The sequence below is a fragment of the Haliotis cracherodii genome, unplaced genomic scaffold (assembly GCF_022045235.1).
Source record: "Haliotis cracherodii isolate W230 unplaced genomic scaffold, xgHalCrac1.p SCAF_7, whole genome shotgun sequence".
In the NCBI taxonomy this organism is placed as follows: domain Eukaryota; kingdom Metazoa; phylum Mollusca; class Gastropoda; order Lepetellida; family Haliotidae; genus Haliotis; species Haliotis cracherodii.
In genome coordinates this window covers 54262283-54282898 of record NW_027266330.1, presented here as the reverse complement: position 1 = coordinate 54282898, position 20616 = coordinate 54262283, and the positions used below count along the sequence as shown (strand labels likewise).

The 20616-nt window shown below is 39.3% G+C and overlaps 1 protein-coding gene across 1 annotated transcript; it reads right to left on the bottom strand.

The window, feature by feature from the left end:
• Positions 1-10870: 10870 nt before the first annotated feature.
• Positions 10871-11759, bottom strand: LOC139447059 (uncharacterized). The gene is made up of 2 exons (XM_071228214.1): positions 11664-11759; positions 10871-11164 (listed from the first exon to the last, which is right to left on the bottom strand). The coding sequence occupies exons 1-2, from the start codon at positions 11757-11759 to the stop codon at positions 10871-10873; spliced, it is 390 nt and encodes a 129-aa protein (XP_071084315.1).
• Positions 11760-20616: the final 8857 nt, after the last annotated feature.

The following is a 20616-nucleotide window of genomic DNA, read 5'->3' as shown; positions in this document are numbered from 1 at the left end:
TTCGGTAAGTACTTGTTTCTTAGATTTTTGTATATAGGGCAAATAAACATAAAATGGTTTTCATCTTCGACAACAATGTCACAGAATGGGCATCACCTTAGGGATTTCTAAAATTGATGAAAATCTCCATGTGTTAATTTTTAGACCATTCAGGTCAAGGCTAAAACGAATAATAATGTTACGAAAATTCCCCTTTAAATATGATTCTGTTTCAAGCAATGACTTGAACTGATGATAGGTATCATATCTTGAACTTTCGTTAATTTCTGAATGCCATTTATGATGAAACATATCAATGACACGCATGATTTATTAAAACATTGACATTACCAATTGTCTTGGACAGCCAAATGGAACCAAAGCAATACGTTAAAAGTAATGTAAGCGTACAAGAAGCCCATATGGTCTTACCAATATTATAGAGAGGCAGAATTGAGTTGAGTTGAAATTTTAAGTCACATCGGCAATATTTAAGTCATATCGACTACCAAGGATTAAATCTAATAAATGCAATTAAACTTATATAAAAATATATAAAATTATTAGACTTATCACAGAAAAAGGTTTTAAAACTAGTATGGAATCATAAAAAAGGGTAACAGCAAATCAATGGACAATGGATTCTGAAATATGCTGCGTTATTGGCCAAGGATTCTGTGACTTTGCTGAAGCATTACAATTCTTCGTGCAGCCAACAATTTTCGATTTTCAAGGTCAAGGTAACCCTTTTTATTTTTAAAAGTTGCTTGGTTGAATTTGTCATGTCAGAAAAGATATTATTAGACACTAAAATCATGACTATCGGACAATGTTAACTGTGTTTGTGAATTTCACAGACTGCCAAAAGCGCGTTGACCTTTCAACGTTTTTGGCCACAGCTCCCCCATTTAAGGTCGGAAGTTTAAAAAAACTATATATTTCTAGGTTCCTTATGACTGGACGAGTAATTTGATATGCATGTCGACACAATTTTGAATTTTGAACCCTGTTTGACCTTTGTTGACCCTTCCCCAAAATGCCCGGGATTTTCAACCGGTCAGCCCAAGTCAAAATTGTTCAGTATACATCAGGAAACTCTTTCAAACCTTTGTTTCCATGATTTGGTCACGGGATCTACAGGTTGGTCTTTGACTATATACACTACCATTTCGTAAAAAATAACTATGTATATCAAAATTTATCAATTAATTCTATTTAAAAAAAATAATATATGATTAAATGAGAACTTAGATTAAAAAGATCCTTTTTTGATGAAACTTTGAAATATTGATCGCTTGTACTGGCAAAATCAATACAGTCAAGCAGTACGTGCTTGACTGTGATTCTCTCACTACAAGGGATATAAAACGTAGGATAATCACCTTTTAATAAATACTCATGCGTATATCCTGAATGGCCAATACAACATCGTCGTAAAATGACCTCTTCATATCTGGACTGACAACCCAAGTAGTTGTAACCAATTGTTGGCTTAATTCAATGTAATGTATTGATACCCACTTGGGTACGTGTCCCAGTTCTTCTGCATTAGATCTCTGATGAAACATCTAATAACAGGTTTATAATCACTATAGGGTTTAAGTGGTGTCACAGATTTGTTGAGTGCTGCCTTAGCAGCAGCATCAGCCATTGTGTCACCAACGATCCCAACATGGCTTGGTAACCAACAAAAGACGATGTCATAATTGACAGTAGCAAGATCATTAAATAACTCAAGAATTTAATTTAAAAAAGACATATTTTTTATGGCCTGAAGGCACGAGTGTGAATCTGAAAAAACTAATAAATAGATTATATTTTGATTGGTTCTAGACATATTTTAGGGCGGGACTCGTGGGCTCATGGACCAATCTGGCATTTTAAACCTCTGAATTCTGTGTTTCTCCAGAAAAGTGTCATGGGCGAACCAGCCTGACATTTCTTCTGTCAGATTCCATAGCTATTCAAGTTTCTTTTTGCTGGAGTATAACATCCCTTTAACCCTGCTGGTGCAGGCGGGTTCCAGTGCACCATCGTCCCTGTTGTCACCCCATGGCGGGTGGGTAGCAGAGATGTCGAAACCATGGCTCTTCCCATTCCATCTGGTTCATCAAAGAATAAACATAGACATGTTGAGTCTTTATCGTCTGATGAAGGCTCGACTGAAAGTGTTGATTCATGGCCCTGGTTCATTGTGATTTCATCTTCTAATGAAAGTCCATTAAAACTGAAAACCTTTGCCATTTCCTTGGGCATTAAAGGCGTCGGAGAAGTCAAGAATGTAACACACCTCCGCAGCGGTTCAGAGTTAGTCGAGTGTGCACAGAGACAAATCTCCTAAAATTAAAGCAGTTTGTGAATACACCAGATGTTGTCTGATTGCACAAGACACTGAACTCCTGCAGAGGCATAGTCAGAGACAGAGCTCGTTGTCTTTCTGACATGAGTGAGGAGGAAATTGCAGCTGAGCTGCAAACTCAAGGAATAACCACTGTGAAGCGATTCACTAAAAAGAAAGATGATGGTACTATTACAAAACTGAATACATGCCTATTTACATTTGATTTTTCTTCTATTCCAAAGGGTATAAAAGCTGGATACTTCAACATCGGAATGGAGGTATACGTACCAAATCCACTCAGATGCTTCAAATGTCAACAGTTTGGTCATGGGGCTAAGTTTTGCCATAACAACACGGTATGTTCCCGTTGTGGTGGAGCTCATGAGGACTCTGAGCGCTCCAACATCATCAAGTGTGCTAACTGCAACGGAGAACACTTGGCCTCATCCAAATCATGTCCCTTATATGATCGTGAAGCAAAAATTAAAAAAATCAAACAAAGTACCAATATATCTTACTTTGAAGCTAAAACGTTGGTGCCGCTTCCTACTAATTCAACTTTAACCTATTCAGCTGCAATTTCCTCTCCTGTTCATGTTGCCAGACCTACTATGAACAAATCGTCTAAAACAACGTTCTCTTGGATGGAAGAACAGATCATTCTCGATGACCATACCAAGTCTGTTCTTTCTCTGTCAAATTTCTTGTCATCAGCCTCACAGACAGACATTGTAACACTTTCAGCAGATCCATAAACTGAACATGAAATTGTCCCTGAAACAGTACCGGGCGAAGCCCACGTGTCTTCATAGAAAAAAAAGCAATTAAAAAAAGGGCCAGGGCCCTCCAGCATTTGGAGGTGCCTTCTACTCAGTTATCATCAATAAAGGTTCACAATCAGTTTGAACCTTTGGAGATGAAGGTCAGTCCTTCACTACCCGTCCATGGGAGCAGACCCCCATCCCGCTCGCGTTCTCCAGTAGAACCGCCACGAACAGCTCAAATACCCTTATTCAGTGGAATTGTAGAGGACTACAGAATAATTTCAATGACTTACACTTATTGATACAGGATTTTCAACCATCAGCATTTTGTTTACAGGAAACCTTTTTTTAAAGATACAGATCAACTTGATATAAGCTAGACAATATATTCCTATAATTTCTTTTCTCCTCCGGGGCCAAAAACCACTGGAGGGTCTTCAATCTTAGTGAAACAGGGTGTGATCCACAGCCCTGTTTCTCTGAATACCCCACTACAGGCTGTTGCTGTCCGTGTGACCTTGCACATTGTGTTTACTTTGTGCTCTGTCTATGTTCCTCTGACTTCATCTCTTCAGCATGTTCTAAGCCTTGCATCATTATGAGTGATTTGAATAGACAACCCCCCCCCCCCCCCCCCCACCACCACCACCATTGGGAAGTGCACATTCTAACAATAAAGGTAAAGTCCTGGAAGATTTTATTTCCAACAACAATTTATGTCTTTTTAATGATAGTTCCAACACCTATTTACATCCCGGTACAGGTATATACTCTTCCCTGGATTTGTCAATTGTGGATTCTGATCTACTGAATGAGTTTGAATGGTCAGTCCATGACGACCTGTGTGGAAGTGACCATTTTCCAACCATTCTCAAACCTGTTCTTTCATCTGATGTTCCCCCATCGTTAAGATGGAACTTCACCAAAGCCAACTAGCCTTTGTTTGAAACACCTTCATCTAACAAGTTAAAACCTGACCTGTCTACCAATGTCCCTGATCCTATACAACTGTTAAACTAAACAAATAGCCGATACCTGTATCCCTAAGTCCTTTACGATTCCATACATACGTAAACCATGGTTTAATTCTACCTGCAAACAAGCTCGGAAGGCTCGGAAAAAGGCAGAGCATTATTTCCGTCGCCATCATTTGGTACATAATTTGAATCAATGTAAGATTTTAAATGCTAAAGCTTGGCGAACGTTTAAACAAAATAAACGCCAGTCTTGGCAGAGTTACGTTTCAAAGATAAACTCACGTACGCCAATGTCAAAAGTATGGAACAATATTCCAACGAATCAAAGGTAAAGGTTCTAAATCTAACATTCGCCATCTTAAAAATTGGAATTTATTATTGACAAATACTTCAGATATTGCAAATAAACTTGGTGAAACTTTCGCAAACCATTCTTCCTCATCAAACTATGTATCTCATTTCAAAAATATTAAAAAACAGCAAGAGAAGAAAACTATTAATTTTAAATCAGATAATGGGGAAGAATAATATTGAAATATTTTCTATTCACGAGCTTCATACTGCCCTTAGGCAAGCTCATAATACTGCCACAGGAGCTGACCAGCTGCGTTTGCCAAACCATGGAACGCATGGTCAACAATAGATTAATATGGTACTTGGAATCTAATAATTTAATTACTAATATTCAGTGTGGATTTCGGAAAAATCGAAGAACTGTTGACCATTTGGTTAGATTAGAGTCAATCGTTAAGAATGCCATTATTAACAAGCAACATGCAGTGTCTATCTTTTTCGATTTAGAAAAAGCATATGACACTACATGGAAACATGGTAGTTTTTTAACTATCACTTCAATTTTTTTACATGATTTTGGATTACGAGGCCGTTTATACCGATTTATATCCAGAGAGACAATTTCAAGTTCGTGTGGGTTCTACCCTGTCTGATCATTATCATCAGGATCAGGGTGTCCCACAAGTCAGTATTATGTCTGTCACTTTGTTTAGTATTAAAATATATAGTCTTTCCAAGGTTTTAAATGATTCGATTGATGGATCACTTTTTGTGGATGATTTTAACATATCTTGTCGCCGTAAAAATATACATACTCTTGAAAGACAATTGCAATTATGTCTAAATAAAATAAATAAATAACGTTTTTAAATTTTCTAAATCAAAAACATAATTGTATACAATTTCGTAGAAAATACAAATCCCATAACGATACAGAACTAGTTTTGGATAACATTCCTATTAAAGTTGTGAAGGAGGCCAAGTTCTTTGGCATAATATTTGATCATCAGCTGACCTTTTTACCGCACATAAAATATTTGAAAAATAAATGTATGAAGGCCCTTGATTTGTTGAAAGTCGTTTTAAATTCCAAGTTGGGAGGGGGTCAGAAAACGCTCATCCAACTGCACAGAGCACTCATTCGCTCTTAACTAGATTATGGCTCCATCATCTATGGTGGGGTCTGTAAAAGTAATTTAAAAATATTAGAAACCATTCATCATCAAGGTCTGCCAATAGCTGGTATGTTGAGGCTGATGAACCATCCCTCACACACCGTGGCTTAAAACTATCCTTACTATACATTACAAAACTGTTTTCCAATCCATCGAAACCAGCTTATCACTTATCATATGGCCGAAATATTGCCGATGTGACTATAAATATTCACTCATTCACTCATTTGTCCGGATCCATTAAATACAGTGTCACCTCGTTTGTCGGGATCCGTTATATACAGTGTCACCTCCTTTGTCGGGATTCGTTATATACAGTGTTACCTCGTTTGTCCGGATACCTGATATACAGTGTCACCTTTTTTTTGTCTGGATCAGTTATGTATACTGAACCGCAAAAGAAACGTCACCATGGATGGATATACGAGAAAACTTAATTGTCCAAACACTGCAAACATACTTTGAGACATAATATAAAACTTGGCAAAACTGATCATCAAGGCATTCGTCACCACTCGCCCCTTTCCGTAACCTGCAAGAAGACTCGTCCCCATATCGATGAATGTTATGTGCGAAAATACGACAAACCAATCAGAATGCGCGTATGATTTCAAGTACTTCGTCAAAGAATCCCTCAGAAATAATTTTTGATTTTACATATGTCTTGCATTTAAAAATATAGCCAAGACACAGTTATATGTGTTCAATCATACTGTAAAATTCCACACGTCCCGATGTGCTTTAAATTGCATCTGATATATACTCTTCAAAAAAAGAAACTTGACAGAGATGTAAAACCACTTTTTGTCAAATATCTAAAATAATTACATGAAATGAGAACCAAATAAGTCTAACAGAAAGATGATGTGTCTATAATTCGCGAAAACACAATCAAAGCACATAAACGTAGCGTTTGGGGATCAATTTTACAGCTTCATCCAAACGCAACCGCCTGTAAAAAACTGAGGGAGGCTGGACTTTTTGCACGAAGACCTGTTCGACGTCATGTATTGACCCCACGTCATCTGGCGGACCGTCTGCTTTGGTGCCAACAGAGGGTTAGATGGGCACGTGCAAGGCGGAGAAATGTACTGTTTACTGACGAGTCCCGTTTCCTACTCACACGTGTTGATGGGCGCGCACGTGTCTACAGACGTCGGGGTGAACGTTACGCCTCCAACTGTGTGCAGCAGGTTGTCCCATTTGGCGGCGGGAGTGTCATCACGGTGGTAGGACGCATCTCGTGCATGTGGCAGGTGCATTGACAGGTGTGCGTTACAGAGACATGATCCTACAGCCTTACGTTCTTCCTCACGTCAACGTTCATGGCGGACAGTTCCAGCAGGACAACGCTCGACCGAATATTGCACGTGTTTGTCAGGACTTCTTACAGCACAACAACATCCACACATTACCCTGGCCAGCCCGGTCACCAGATTTGTCCCCGATTGAGCATCTGTGGGGATCGACGCGTTTGCAGAAGGAATCCACCGCCCCAAACACTTCCGGCGCTTCTTGATGCACTTCAGCATGAATGGCAGCACACCCAACATAGTGTTATTGACAACTTGATTGCATCTATGGGTCGTCGGTGTCAAGCGGTGATTGATGCACGTGGTGGGCACAACAGATACTGACATTTTCTGTACCCCTGTGACATTAACTGTATCGTGTACGTGTGTCTGTCTAGGTGACACGATTAATGTTTTGAACTTCAAACAGTGTTTCAATTATGATTTCGGTGTCCTATTTTGAAACAGTCGCATTATATTACATTGAAATTCAGTGTCAAGTTTCTTTTTTTGAAGAGTATATATATAATATATGGGGAAATATTACCAACGAATTGACAATTGTTTTAGGTATGCCTGTTTGCGATCATCAAGGTTGAAATTAAAGTGTCAAATGTTCTTAAAGTGAAACACAACACTAGTCTCTGAGAAAATGGCATCACAAGTGAGTATCTCATGTGTCCGCCATGTGCATTGATGATTGCCGTGCAACGTCGATACATGGTATGGATGAGGCGGTTGATGAAGGCCATAGGCAATTGAGCCCACACTCTGAGGAACGCCTGACGCAGTTCAGCTGCAGTTGGTCGGACGTCATTCACAGGTGCTCAATGGGATTTTAATCGGTACTGAGGGCAGGCCACTGCATAGTTCTAATGCCATTCTGCTGGGGGAAGTCTCTTGTTGCTCTCGCAGTGTGTGCACGAGCGTTATCATGCTGAAACTCGTGGTTGCGGCGATGTGCCAAATGCGGTATGACGTGTGGTCTCAAGACTTGATCATTGTACCGAGCTGTATATAGCGTGTCACCTCGTTTGTCCGCCTTCGATATATACAGTGGCACCTCGTTTGTCCGGATCCGTTAAATGCAGTGTCACCTTACTTGTCCGGATTTCTTATATCAGTGTCACCTCGTTTGTCCGTCTTCGTTATATACAGTGTCACCTCGTTTGTCCGGATCCGTTATATACTGCGTCACCTAGTTTGTCCGGATTCGTTGTGTACAGCGTCACCTCGTTTGTCCGTCTTCGTCATATACAGTGTCACCTCGTTTGTCCGGATTCGTTATATACAGTGTCACCTCGTTTGTCCGGATCCGTTATATACTGCGTCACCTCGTTTGTCCGGATTCGTTGTGTACAGCGTCACCTCGTTTGTCCGTCTTTGTTATATACAGTGTCACCTCGTTTGTCCGTCTTCATTATATACAGTGTCACCTCGTTTGTCCGGATCCGTTATATACAGCGTCACCTTGTTTGTCCGGATTCCTTATATACAGTATCCCCGCATTTGTCCAGATCCCTTATGTACATGTACAGTGTAAAGTCGTTTTTTTTCGGATCCGCTATATAAAGTGTCCGTATCCATTATAAATAGTGCAATCTCGCTTGTCCAGATCCCTCAAATAAAGTGCCCCCTCGTTTGTCTGCATCCGTTATATACAGTGTAACCTAATTCGTCCGGATCCATTATATATATGCAACCTCGTTAATTGAAATCCTATATATTCAGTGTCATGTTATTTGCCGCCATCCTTTATATACAGTGTCACCTCATTTATCCAGATCCCTTATGCACAGTGTCAACTCGTTTGTCCGGATCCGTAATAAATTGTGTCACCTGATTTTTTGGGATCCGTTATATATAGTGCAACCTCGTTTGTCCGGATCCGTTATAAACATTGTCCTCTCATTTGTCCGAATCCATTATATATAGTGCAACCTCGTTTGCCCGGATCCGTTATATACAGTGTCACCTAATTACTCCAGTTTCGTTTATACGTTCTCACCTCGTCCGGAACCGTTATATACAACGTGATCCAATTTGTCTGGATCCGTCATATATAGTGTCACCTTGTTAGTCCAGATCCCTTGATTACGGTGTCACCTCATTTGCCCGAATCCATAATATATAGTGCAGCCTGGTTTGTCCGGAATCGGTATATAGAGTGTAACTTCGTTTGTCCAGATAACTTATATACAGTGTCACCTTGTTTATTCGGAAGTTTAACTAAGTTTGTTTCTTGGAAGGGTTGAAGGCGGTACAACGACGACAATCAAACTGTTTCTTTATCTGCCAGTTATATTTATCACGGCATGTTTGGTTTTCTGACAATTAGTCATCTGGGACTGACAGCTCCAGTTAGGGGAACCATGCAGGTGGAGGCAGTAACGTCGGCCCCCATTGTCCCTAGTTTGGTTGCTGGTCATCTATGGCCCGTTTTTGTCATGTATTGTTGTGTGTAGTCATTTGGTGACATGTATATAACAGGCCGCCTTGATGCTGGAAATTTGTGCGGCGTAAAATAAAAACACACAATCTTTTGTATGTTAACATCAGATATAACATAAGGGCTACCAATGTGTGTGTTCTGTCACTTCACCAACACAAAAACAATTTATCTGCAATACGTATTATATCTGCGATGTCATGGACAACTTAATCAACATTTTACAAGTGCATTTCCGTATTTCCCCTGAAAGGTAAAGTTATTTACCGACTTCTCTAGACAATACCTGCAGTCGGTATCGAAGGAACTTGACAGTTATCGACACATTTACTTCATGTTGTGATACAATCGAGTATGCTCTTTCTGCCAAGATTTCAATGAACGTCATACGACTCTTGCTCAGAAGCTGTTTAATCAAGGTTACAACATTCAAGGCCTCAGTAAAGCTGTCAAAGAGTTTTATGGTAGACATGTGGAGGACATTTCCAAATTTGACGCATCAGTGACAAAAATGACGTCCGGTGCAATTCCCTATTTTGACTTGTACAATATGTTTCCATGATTTTTTCAGGTGAACAATTTACTTTCCTTTGCATGTGTTTGTGACGGGTGTCACCGGTGGGGCGGGATACGCTCACCTTTTCACGAACACCTGGTATCATTACTCTTTGATAGTGATTCATAAACACATACTCATGATATTGTCGGAATTAAACAATCGACTCTGCTTTATGAGAGATTTCTATTGGATATGGAAAGAGTTTTGTCGCTTTAGTTATCCAATCAAGAATAATAAAATGTTCGCATGACATGTTGGATGAAAATACATGCTAAACAATATAAATCATAAATTGTTCAGGTGATAAAGTAACTCGTAGCCGAGGACAGCCGTTGCAGTCGCCGTCAGCAGTACAAGCCACAACATCATGATCGTCACCGTATGCATAGGATCCGGGGTAGAACAAGCCTTCAGCAACCCATGCTTGCTGTAAAGGGCGTCTATGCGTGTCGAAAGAGTTTATTCGAAAGCTTAACACATCCGTTTTTATAAATAAAGAGTATTGGACACAGCGTATATTTTGTAACTGGATCCTAACACTCTGGAATAGAACCGGTGTTAGGCAAGTACTGCATCTATTGTACCTAAGTGAGTGAGAGGGTAGATGGGTGAGCAGATGGTTGAGTGGTTGAGTGAGAGACAGTGAGTATCGTCCTGTGCAGGAGGAATGTCATCAGTGACACAGACCGTACATGTCTGAAACTTTGATGAAACCACCTGACTTGACAGGTTTAGAAACCTACGATCAGCGGATCCTGGTAGTACCAAGGGGCGCAAATCAGTGACTGCCATTGTTGGTTTGTGATCTTAGCCGTAGGGAAGCACTGTTAGAGAGCTACTGCCCATATACATCTGTGACTTATTTTATCGGATTAGAGCTATCGACAAATAGTATAAACAACGTACAATCGCTGGAGGCTGTCTCGAATGTTTTTGACAAATGTCGATACGTATGTATACCCTCAATTGAAAACCAACAATCTATAGACGCTTCATCTGCGTTTATTATTATGTGAGGGTCAGGTACATGACCTACACAATCATTGTGCTTTACAGATGATGAATCTGTGTGTGTGATCGTAGAAATACGACCACATTCTTCTCATCGTGTTAGCCCTGTAGGGTAGCTCGGCACATCTGCGAGCAGAGGGGTTGAACTTCGAGTCAATATCGTTGTAGCCAGGGACGTACCAGCCGGACCAAGCTCCACTGAACCACTGAATCTTATAGGCGATAATACGGCCTCCCTCTGCTATCTGGTCAGCAAAGGGGTTGAGTCCAGCCGGCCAAATACAGTTACGGGTAGGACGTCTTGTCACCTCGGTACATATGGCCTATGAATCAAAATGTCAAAGACTTAGAGGTATTCAATCATTATCGTGTGTCACTTTCATTAAAAGAAAAACAAAAGTCCAGCCGGCCACACACACTGGGAGGTACCAGTTCTTGACACCTCGGTACATATAGCCTGTAAATCAACATGTCAAAGTGTTCAGAAATGATAACAGCAAACATCAGCCTCTTCATACGGTTACGCCATTGTGGCAAATGAGTATGTGAGTGTCTTCCACAACAGCTCCAGTTCTAGGATTGCCAAGGACATCTGCAGACAAGACTGTGCGGTACCGCCTTCGTGGCGTCAGAGATGTGCCGACACAGGCCTAATATACTAAATATATGGCCACCCAATCTACTAAATAAATGCCCATGTGATCTACAAAATAAATGCCCACGCAATCTACTAAATAAATGCCCACGCAATCTACTAAATAAATGCCCACCGAACTTACTAATAAATGTTCATCGAATTCACTAAATAGATGTCTATCTTACCTGGGTGTTGATGTCGTAAGAGACAGGATCTGAGATGCCTGACACAGTTGTTACAGTCAGCGCCAGCAGAAACGACCACAGCATCATGGACGTCATGATGAGATAAAGATGATCACCGACTACAGTGCGTCTTTTATAGCTGTAAATGTGCAAGATAAATTTTTCAAATGCGACAACGCCCAGCTTAGAAATATAAATTGATTGCTGACAGTTTTGTATGGAACTGTGTGATGAGTGATAAATGAAATCCCCCTATGACAGTTCCATTGGTGTTCAAAACATTCTGATGGTGCTCCCTGTTGTGTTGTGAGTGAGTGAGTTGAATAAGGCGCCGCCTTAAACAATACTTATACCGTCTTGCGGTTGGAGCTACCAAGTTTATTCAGTTTCTAGTACACACGAGGAGAATCGAATCCTGTCGTGATCCGTCAACAGTGATCTACTTGGCTACCGCTTTAATCATGAAATTGTCATGGTAAGTACTAAATTTGGTAGTATCTTGCTGACTATTTCCTGAACTCTTCTTTAACAAAGTCAACATATAACGTACAAAGGATGTATAGTTTCCACCGCCATGTACAAATACCGTACGAGGGTTGGCTGGAACGTTCCTCGCCTACAAAGGATGTAGAGTTACTCTTAACGGTTTGCATGTATTAAGGACAATACAGGCTGCATATTATGTTTGGCATCAAAGTGAGGTATTCTCCGTTGATGCTGATGAAAATGAACAAAACTGGCTACCGCTGTCATCATCTGTGGGTATGACAAAGGTTCCAGCACGTTGGGTTCCATCGCTTCTGTTCATAACACTCCACGTTCATAATCTCTCATTAGATTTTACGTCGTTCTGAAGCAGATTTTGTTGAGCGATTTGTCTTAAGACAGTGGAAATATTTGACGTCTCCGAAGAAGAAGGATAAGTCTGTTCTATCAGCTGGCAAGGGGAAGGCCTCGGTCTTCTGGCATTCCAAAGGATTCCTACATTAGACTTTCTCCCGGAAGGTCAGACCAGTAAAGGCCATAAAACCGGAATGTTAAAGTAGAATCATAAACTACCACTGTTATCAGCCCCGTGTGCTGCAAAAATCTGAAATAGTGAGTGAGTGAGTACGTTGGGTTTAATGCCGCATTTAACGGAATTTCATCTGTATCTCAGTTTGAAGTCCACGACGTGTCAGGTTAATGTGGGAGGAAAGCCCGAAGTGATGCAGGTTTCAGACGTTTACCACTTTGGTGAAGCCCACAAACACGGATATGGTGCTGACAAACCTAGAAACATAATCGGCGCGAACCGGGATTCAAACCCATAATCATAGTTTTCTGGCACAGCAAATCGCGGCGCCTTAGACGACTGTGCCATCCGTGCCACTGGTGTCCCTTGTATGGTCTAAGCCCTGATTCAATGAGCCCTGAGTCTCCTGGCCACTGTCTGTCGACTAAGGCATTTGTCGCCGATGACGTCACTGTCAGGAAGCGATTTCGGAGGTGCAAGGTACGCAAGTACCGGTCATCATGGGGCGTGGTCACCCTGGGTCTGCCTGTTCTTGGTCTGTCAGCGGTCCGCACTGTCTGTATGTCACGTTGCATCAAGTTAGTAACGGTAACACGGAAGAAACGGAAGGTTCGTGCAATATGGACGTGAGTGGCCTCCATCTGTACCATACCCAAGGCTCGTTCACGTTGTTCGACTGTGAGTCGTGGCATTTCTTTTGTGTTTTTATCACTGTGGATGTCTGACTTGCTGTTGCAATCGTTTTATACCCTTACCCGCACGTGCATTTGCAGTTGTCCGTGGTGCACGTATTTTTCACTTTTTCGGGTTTTATCTCACAAACATGTAACAGACGATTAACATTTTCTGCATACGCTATTGTTGTATTTAGGGTATGTGTTTTAGATGGACTTCATCGAGAAATTGTTTATGCTTTGTCTGAAATTTATATTTTCATTTGGTAAAGTTTCTTTTGGACGTCAGTTTATATAATAACCTATAAATGTTTCTGTTTGGTCTAGGCAGATTATAATACATAAAACATGGATCGATGCTCATGATATCAATCACTGGATTGTCTGGCCCAGACTCGATTATTTACAGTCCGCCGTCATATAACCGGGATATTTCTGAGTGCGGCTTTAAACAACCAACCAACCAACTAACACAACCAAGAGAAGCATCTATTAGTGACCAGTCTTTAGTCGGTGTATCTCATCAGCCTTTTCACATATCACAACAAACATTAGCAAGACAATTAAACTATTCCGAAAATTATGAATCAATAATTACAGTATAAATACCTCTGACAATGTATCATGCAAATAAACAATTGCATTTTCAAACAAAGAAACGAAGACACCTTTACATTTGGTTGAGAAACAAATATATACGCGTTAGAGCGTAATTGAGGACAAAGAAATGGAAATAAATACGAAAACTCTTCAGTAAGACAAGTACTACATTATTACCAATAACTAAAATAATCTTACATGATCTTTTATATAAAAGAAGAACGTAATAAGATTTACTTTAATACACCTAAAAAACAAAGAATACGAATACACATATCTAAAAAAAATATCTTAACAATTACTGAAATAATCTTACATAATCTTTGATATTTATGAAGAATGTAATGTTAAGCTTTACTTTAATACAGCTAGAAGAAGGCAACTTAAACCGAATAGGAGTACACATATATTAAAATATATTTTACCATATACTACAATGATCTTAAATGATCTTCGATATTTATTAAGAAAGTAATGATAATCTTTACTTTAATACACCTGGAAGAAGACAACTTAAATCGAATAAGAATACACATGTATTAATAACTATCTTACCATTTACTAAAATAATCTTATATGATCTTTGATATTTATGAAGAACGTAATGATAAGCTTTACCTTAATACAACCTAACAGAAGAATAAGAAAAATACACATATTTCAATCAATATCTTACCAATGACTAAAATAATCTTACATGATCTTTGATATTTATGAAGAACGTAATGTTAGGCTTTACTTTAATACAGCTAGCAGAAGGCAACTTAAACCGAATAGGAGTACACATATATTAAAAAATATTTTACCATTTACTACAATGATCTTAAATGATCTTTGATATTTATTAAGAACGTAATGGTAAGCTTTACTTTAATACAACTAGCAGAAGACAACTTAAACCGAATAGGAGTACACATATTTTTCAAAAACTTACCAGTTTTACATGATCTTTGATATTTATGAAGAACGTAATGATAAGCCGCACTTTAATACAAGATTAAAGAATACAACTTAAACCGAATAATAAAAGTATTAATAAAAAATTTCAATCTGCACGTTAAATAATATGACAACATCTTTTATATCTAAACTACTGTTCATAATCAAAATTCATGTCATTTAATGTGTACAATACATAAATAGAGCTTACCAATATTGAAAATATAGCAATCAATTAACAACTGAATAAAACAACATGTGTTATGTGTGCTCACGGGTTTTGCGTGTACAGTATGGTTATTTCACTTCATAATTACAGTGTTTACACATTAATTACATCAAGGGTAGTTTGAATCATATTAATTATTTAAAGATACATTCATTTACATAAACTTTGATTGCAAACATTCCATAAACAGGTGCACAAGAATTACTTTGCTTCCACAAGCACGATTAAGTGTAACTTTGATTTGCAACTGTATAAACGTTATTATATTCATACTATTGAAACAGTCCGTTTTAACGGACCGTTTATGCCTAGAGTGAGTGAGTATGGTTTTACGCCGCTTTTAGCAATATTCCAGCAATATCACACAGTGTACCCATGTCGGGAATCGAACCCGGGTCTTCGGCGTGACGAGCGAACGCTTTAACCACTAGGCTACCCGTCCGCCCCCGTTTATGCCTAGAATTGTTGGGGGGAATTAACTCCGGGATCTCCATGCAACACCTTCAAAAACATACAGAGAGGCTCTCAGGCCAAATGCAGGAATCTTTATTGTACATGTATATGACATCAAAAGGCAACAAACATACATTCAACAGCACCTAAGTATTTCATTTCATAGTTAAGACATCATAATGAGCAATTAATTAGTAAAGCATTTATATATTGAAATTAATAGTTAAGAAATGATAATGATAATCATTATAGTATGGTCAAATACTTTCACTTACTAAATTCATTCCGAATATTCTTAAACTTAAGCACCTCAAAATTGAATTTAATTGATAAACAAGTGAAGTACATTACTGGTGCCTTGTTGAAAATATAACAATGATTACATAGTTGCTGTAACCAGGGTAACTGCGGGACAGATACCTGGGGCTTAATTCATTATATTGAAACATGAGATGTTTCCTGTGAAAATACAAACAATGAGACGAATAACATGACCAAAAATATAAATGCAGATAATAGAACACGTTGACCACTTGATACAGAAAACGTTATACACCTTGAACATAATGTTTCAAGCATCCACGATTTCCATAACTAAAATGGCGTAAAATGTTAGATTGATACTTAAACGACTGGAATACTAACGCTAGTATTTTATCCGGGACACTCTATTATTCTCTATTATTCAGTATAGTATTTGATGTCTAGTTGAACTGCGTGAAATTAACATATAGTAGCCAAATCGTAGATTTCGAACCATACTTTTTGATTAACTGTAATTTAAGTTCATTGTACCAGCAGAGTAACAAAGTTAGAGTTACTTACAGCAAGTTTAACAAAAATGGCAAAGTAATAAGTAAAGGTAACTTACCTTCAAAAACAGACAGAGGGGTTATCAGGCGAAATGCAGGAATGACTCAATGCCTTACTTACTTACTAACTTACTTTGGAGATTTAACGTGCGCTTTCCGACTGATGCGTATTTCGCACACGGGCCCGGCCAGGCCATTTAATGTGTTTCCGAAAGAGGCGAGGGTGGTCTGTGCAACCCAAGAGGGGGCTTTAGGGGTTGCTTATATAGAATTTGGGAATTTTGAGATTTGGAATAGATGCCGATGGGGTTGGGGAGGAGAACTAAGGGAGCTGGGTATGGTGGATGATTGTTTGTTTATGTGATTTTGATTTGGTAGGTTATTATGGTTTTAGATGCGTTTTATTAGTTCCGTTTTTATTAACAATACGCCTAAGGCCTTGAAGTTTTCTAGTTTATTTTGTGGGTTTAGTATTGCTTCTAGAGTGAGAGCCTTGTTTAGATTGAGGGTGGTTTGTAATGCGGTTCGATGTGTTAGGTAGTGTGTGCAGTGGATGAGTGCGTGTTCTGGGGTTTCTGGTTGTTTGCAGTGTGGGCAGTTACCTGTAGTGTGTTTTTTAAAAATTTTTAGGTGGTTATTTAGGTTGGTGTGTCCTGTTTGGAGTTTAGTGATTACTCTGTCGATTTTTTTGATGGATGGAGAATTTTTGGTTTGGTTAGTGGTTTGCTGAGCACTCTTTTGATTTGGCTATTTGAGTTTAGATATAGGTTATGCCATTTTTTTGTGATTTTTTGTTTGTTTACACTTTTAATTTCTGATTTTGAGATGGGTAAGTTTAAGCTTATTTCTGGGATTTTGAGGGATAGTTTAGCTGCTTTATCGGCGTTTTCATTACCGTATATTCCTACGTGGGCGGGTATCCACAAGAAGGTTATTTGTTTGCCTGCTTTTGTTAGGCCGTTGGAGCTTTTAAGTATTTGATTTATTAATTTAGGTCGGTTTTTGGTATTTTTGTTTTGGAGGGCTTGTAGTCCACTTAGGGAGTCAGTAAGTATTAGGATTTTTTGGTTGTTTTTGGATTCTTGATTGTGGAGGGCTGAGGCCATGCCCATTAGTTCTGCCGTGAATATTGATTGGTTATTTGGGAGTCGGAAGGATTGTGTGGTTTTAGTTGGTTGTGTGGTATGGACTCCGAAACCCGTGTGTTTGGAGGTCGGGTCTGAGGATCCGTCCGTGTAAATGTGACACCAATTTGGCCGACTCAATGCCAAGATACCCCTGCATTTATACCCGAGACCCCCAGTCCACGTTTGAAAGCGGGAACACCTCAGTGTGCCCTCACCTATTGTTATAGGGTACAGGTGTAGTCAGCCGTGGTTAAGTGGGTAACAAAAGGGGGATTACCTATAGTCTGTTGCATGTCTATATAGAGAAAATTACTATCTGTCAGATTCATAAAATTTCATATACATTTCAACAGTACATTTACTTTACAGAAGCATATATTTAATAACATTTCATATATTTCATATAAATAGATTACGTATTGCATAAATAAATATACATTTCAAATTCACTTTACAGCAGAAATATTTAGTTCACAATCCAACATATTCAGCCACAGCGTCAGCATATTCAATTGGTGTAAGAATGCCAGTCAACAAGTTGTCCTTCTCTATAAGGATGTTGTCGTCAATTTGGAGATATTTCCTTCTCTTTGGTGGCAGTCGTCCTCCGGCATGAATTTGCATCAATAATGTCTGAACGTAATTGTTCATTCTTGATAATGTCAATAAATTTAAAGATGTTTGGATGACTTGGGCCCGATTTCTTCAGCTTGGAGTACCAGCCTTCTAAGTGATTTGTTGTCCTGGAACCCAGGGTCCCAAAATGGTTCCACACGTCTCTCCTGTCGCCGGACAGTCCTTCCTACAGCAACGCCAATGTATGGTAGTGTTTCTTCTGTTCTTAATTGGGAATCTGTGTCCGTTGAAAACTAAGTTCTGTCCACCTTGGTACTGTACCAATAATGTACACGGGAAAACAGTCAGACACTAATTGAACAGATTTCACCCTCAGAAGAGGGTTCACTTTAATGACATAGACTATACCAAGCGATTAAGTGATCTGTGTCTCTTAATCCCCTATAATCCACTGTTACAACATTTGGGGTGAGGTTAAACCTTGAAAGCATGTCACTACCTATCTGTCCAGTTTGGAATTGATAACAATGACTTCCAACATGTTGGTCAAGTTTTGATGTGCTGACTTGCTTAGTTATTTGTTTATAGGCTGGTCGGCTGTGTCTGAAACTGGTCAGCCGGGTCTAGAATTTCAATAGCGCTAGCTGATTGGCATCTGCCAGCTCGTTTGACTGGTTTCGAAAGTTTGCATCTCCAAGGGTTACGTATTATGATACAAGTCCTGAAAACTATGTAGCATTTACTGGCTTGGGAATGTGAAACTTAAAGTAGTAGAATATATTTGATTTTGATAAAACTTGAAGAAAAATATAATGATTTTGGCACTATGATACTATTTTGATATACACCATATTGTTTGATTATGTCCAGTGCGACATGATTTAACCTAACTATAATAATAACTTCACTGGATACCTTAATCAATAATGCCTAATTTGAAAGAACATAGAAAGCAATAGAAAAGAGGAAAATAGGAACATAGTTTAAGCACATACAATACATATCAAGTGAACATTACCTTTGAAACAACCAAGAGAAGCATCTTTTCGTGGTCAGTCTTTATACAGTGTATCTCATCAGTGAGGTACCCCTTACTTACTGTTTGCGATTTAAAGTGCGCTTTCCGACATTACGGCATTACACGGGCCCGCCAGGCCATTTAGTGAGGTGGTCGAAAAGGGTATTATCGTAAAGAAGGCAACCAGCTTTAGGGTTGCTTAATTATTTTCGGCGGAAATTTTGGAATTTTGAAATTTCATAATTTCGGATCCCGTTGATGAAGGCTTCGTTATATATTGTGACCAGTGGTAAGGTGAGGTGAAATAGGGTTTAACGTCGCGTTATATAGCGACGTACATGCACGTGTATGTGTGAAGCTGCTTGTACTATTCCGGGCTAATGCCGATTTTATGGGTCAAGCCCACTGAGATACCATGCTGCAGTTCAACATGAATACCCCACAAAGATACAGTGTACTGACGCCCAACCAACCAGTTTTATCCCCTTAAGCCGGGCGCCAGCAAGGGAAACAAGTACCATATTTAAACGTCTTTTGGAATGACGCGGCTGGGGATCGAATCTCGGGCCTTTCGCTCTGCAAGCGTACGTTCTACAACTAGATCACAGAGGCGCACCTTCCGACTAGTGCTTTACCTCGTTAAATGAGACAGTTTTAGGTAAACGTTGTATTTATTTGTGTTGAACATAAAATAATTAATACTCACATTCTTTGTTTTAGTTTTAATATGTGTAAATATTTTCCTAGTTATGTTAATGATTATGATTTGTTTCTTCGAAAACATGTGAAAGCAGTTGAGTGTAGTAATTGAGAAAATCGTGTATTTATGTCAAGCTGTTTTGTATTGAATGTTTATCCGATAACGTACCACGGGGAACGGGCGGCAAGCTGAGAGTGTGCGAGTGTGTGAGTATTGTCTTACGCCGCTTTTAACAATATTCCAGCAATATCTCGGCCGGGGACACCAGAAATGTTCTTCACACATAGTTGCCATGTCGGGAATCGAACCCGAGTCTTCAGCGCGACGAGAGAACGCTTTAACCACTAGGATGCCCGACCGCCCCACAAGCTGAGATGTATTTTTTGTAAGAAACCCTGACGTACTACAGGTGAAATCGTGTCATGAACGTTCTTGTTCTTTCTTCACATGCTATTTCGGAGAACTACTTTTGGGCGATAAATAGGTGTATCATGTCCACCCAATTATGTTACAAATGTCCGTGTCCTCATTTATCAGTCTCTCGTAATTGTAATATATAGTGCAACATCGTTAATCAAGATACTTAATATACGGTTTCATTGTATTTGTCCGGATCCTTTATACTGTGCAGCCTCTTTTGTCAGGATCCGTAATTTACCTTCAACCTCGTTTGTTCGGATCCGTAATATATAGTGCAACCTCGTTTATCCAGATCCTTTATATGCATTTTCATTGTATTGTTCGGATCCGTTATACATTGCAACGTCGTGTGCCCTGATCCGTAATGTATAGTGCAACCTCATTTGCCCG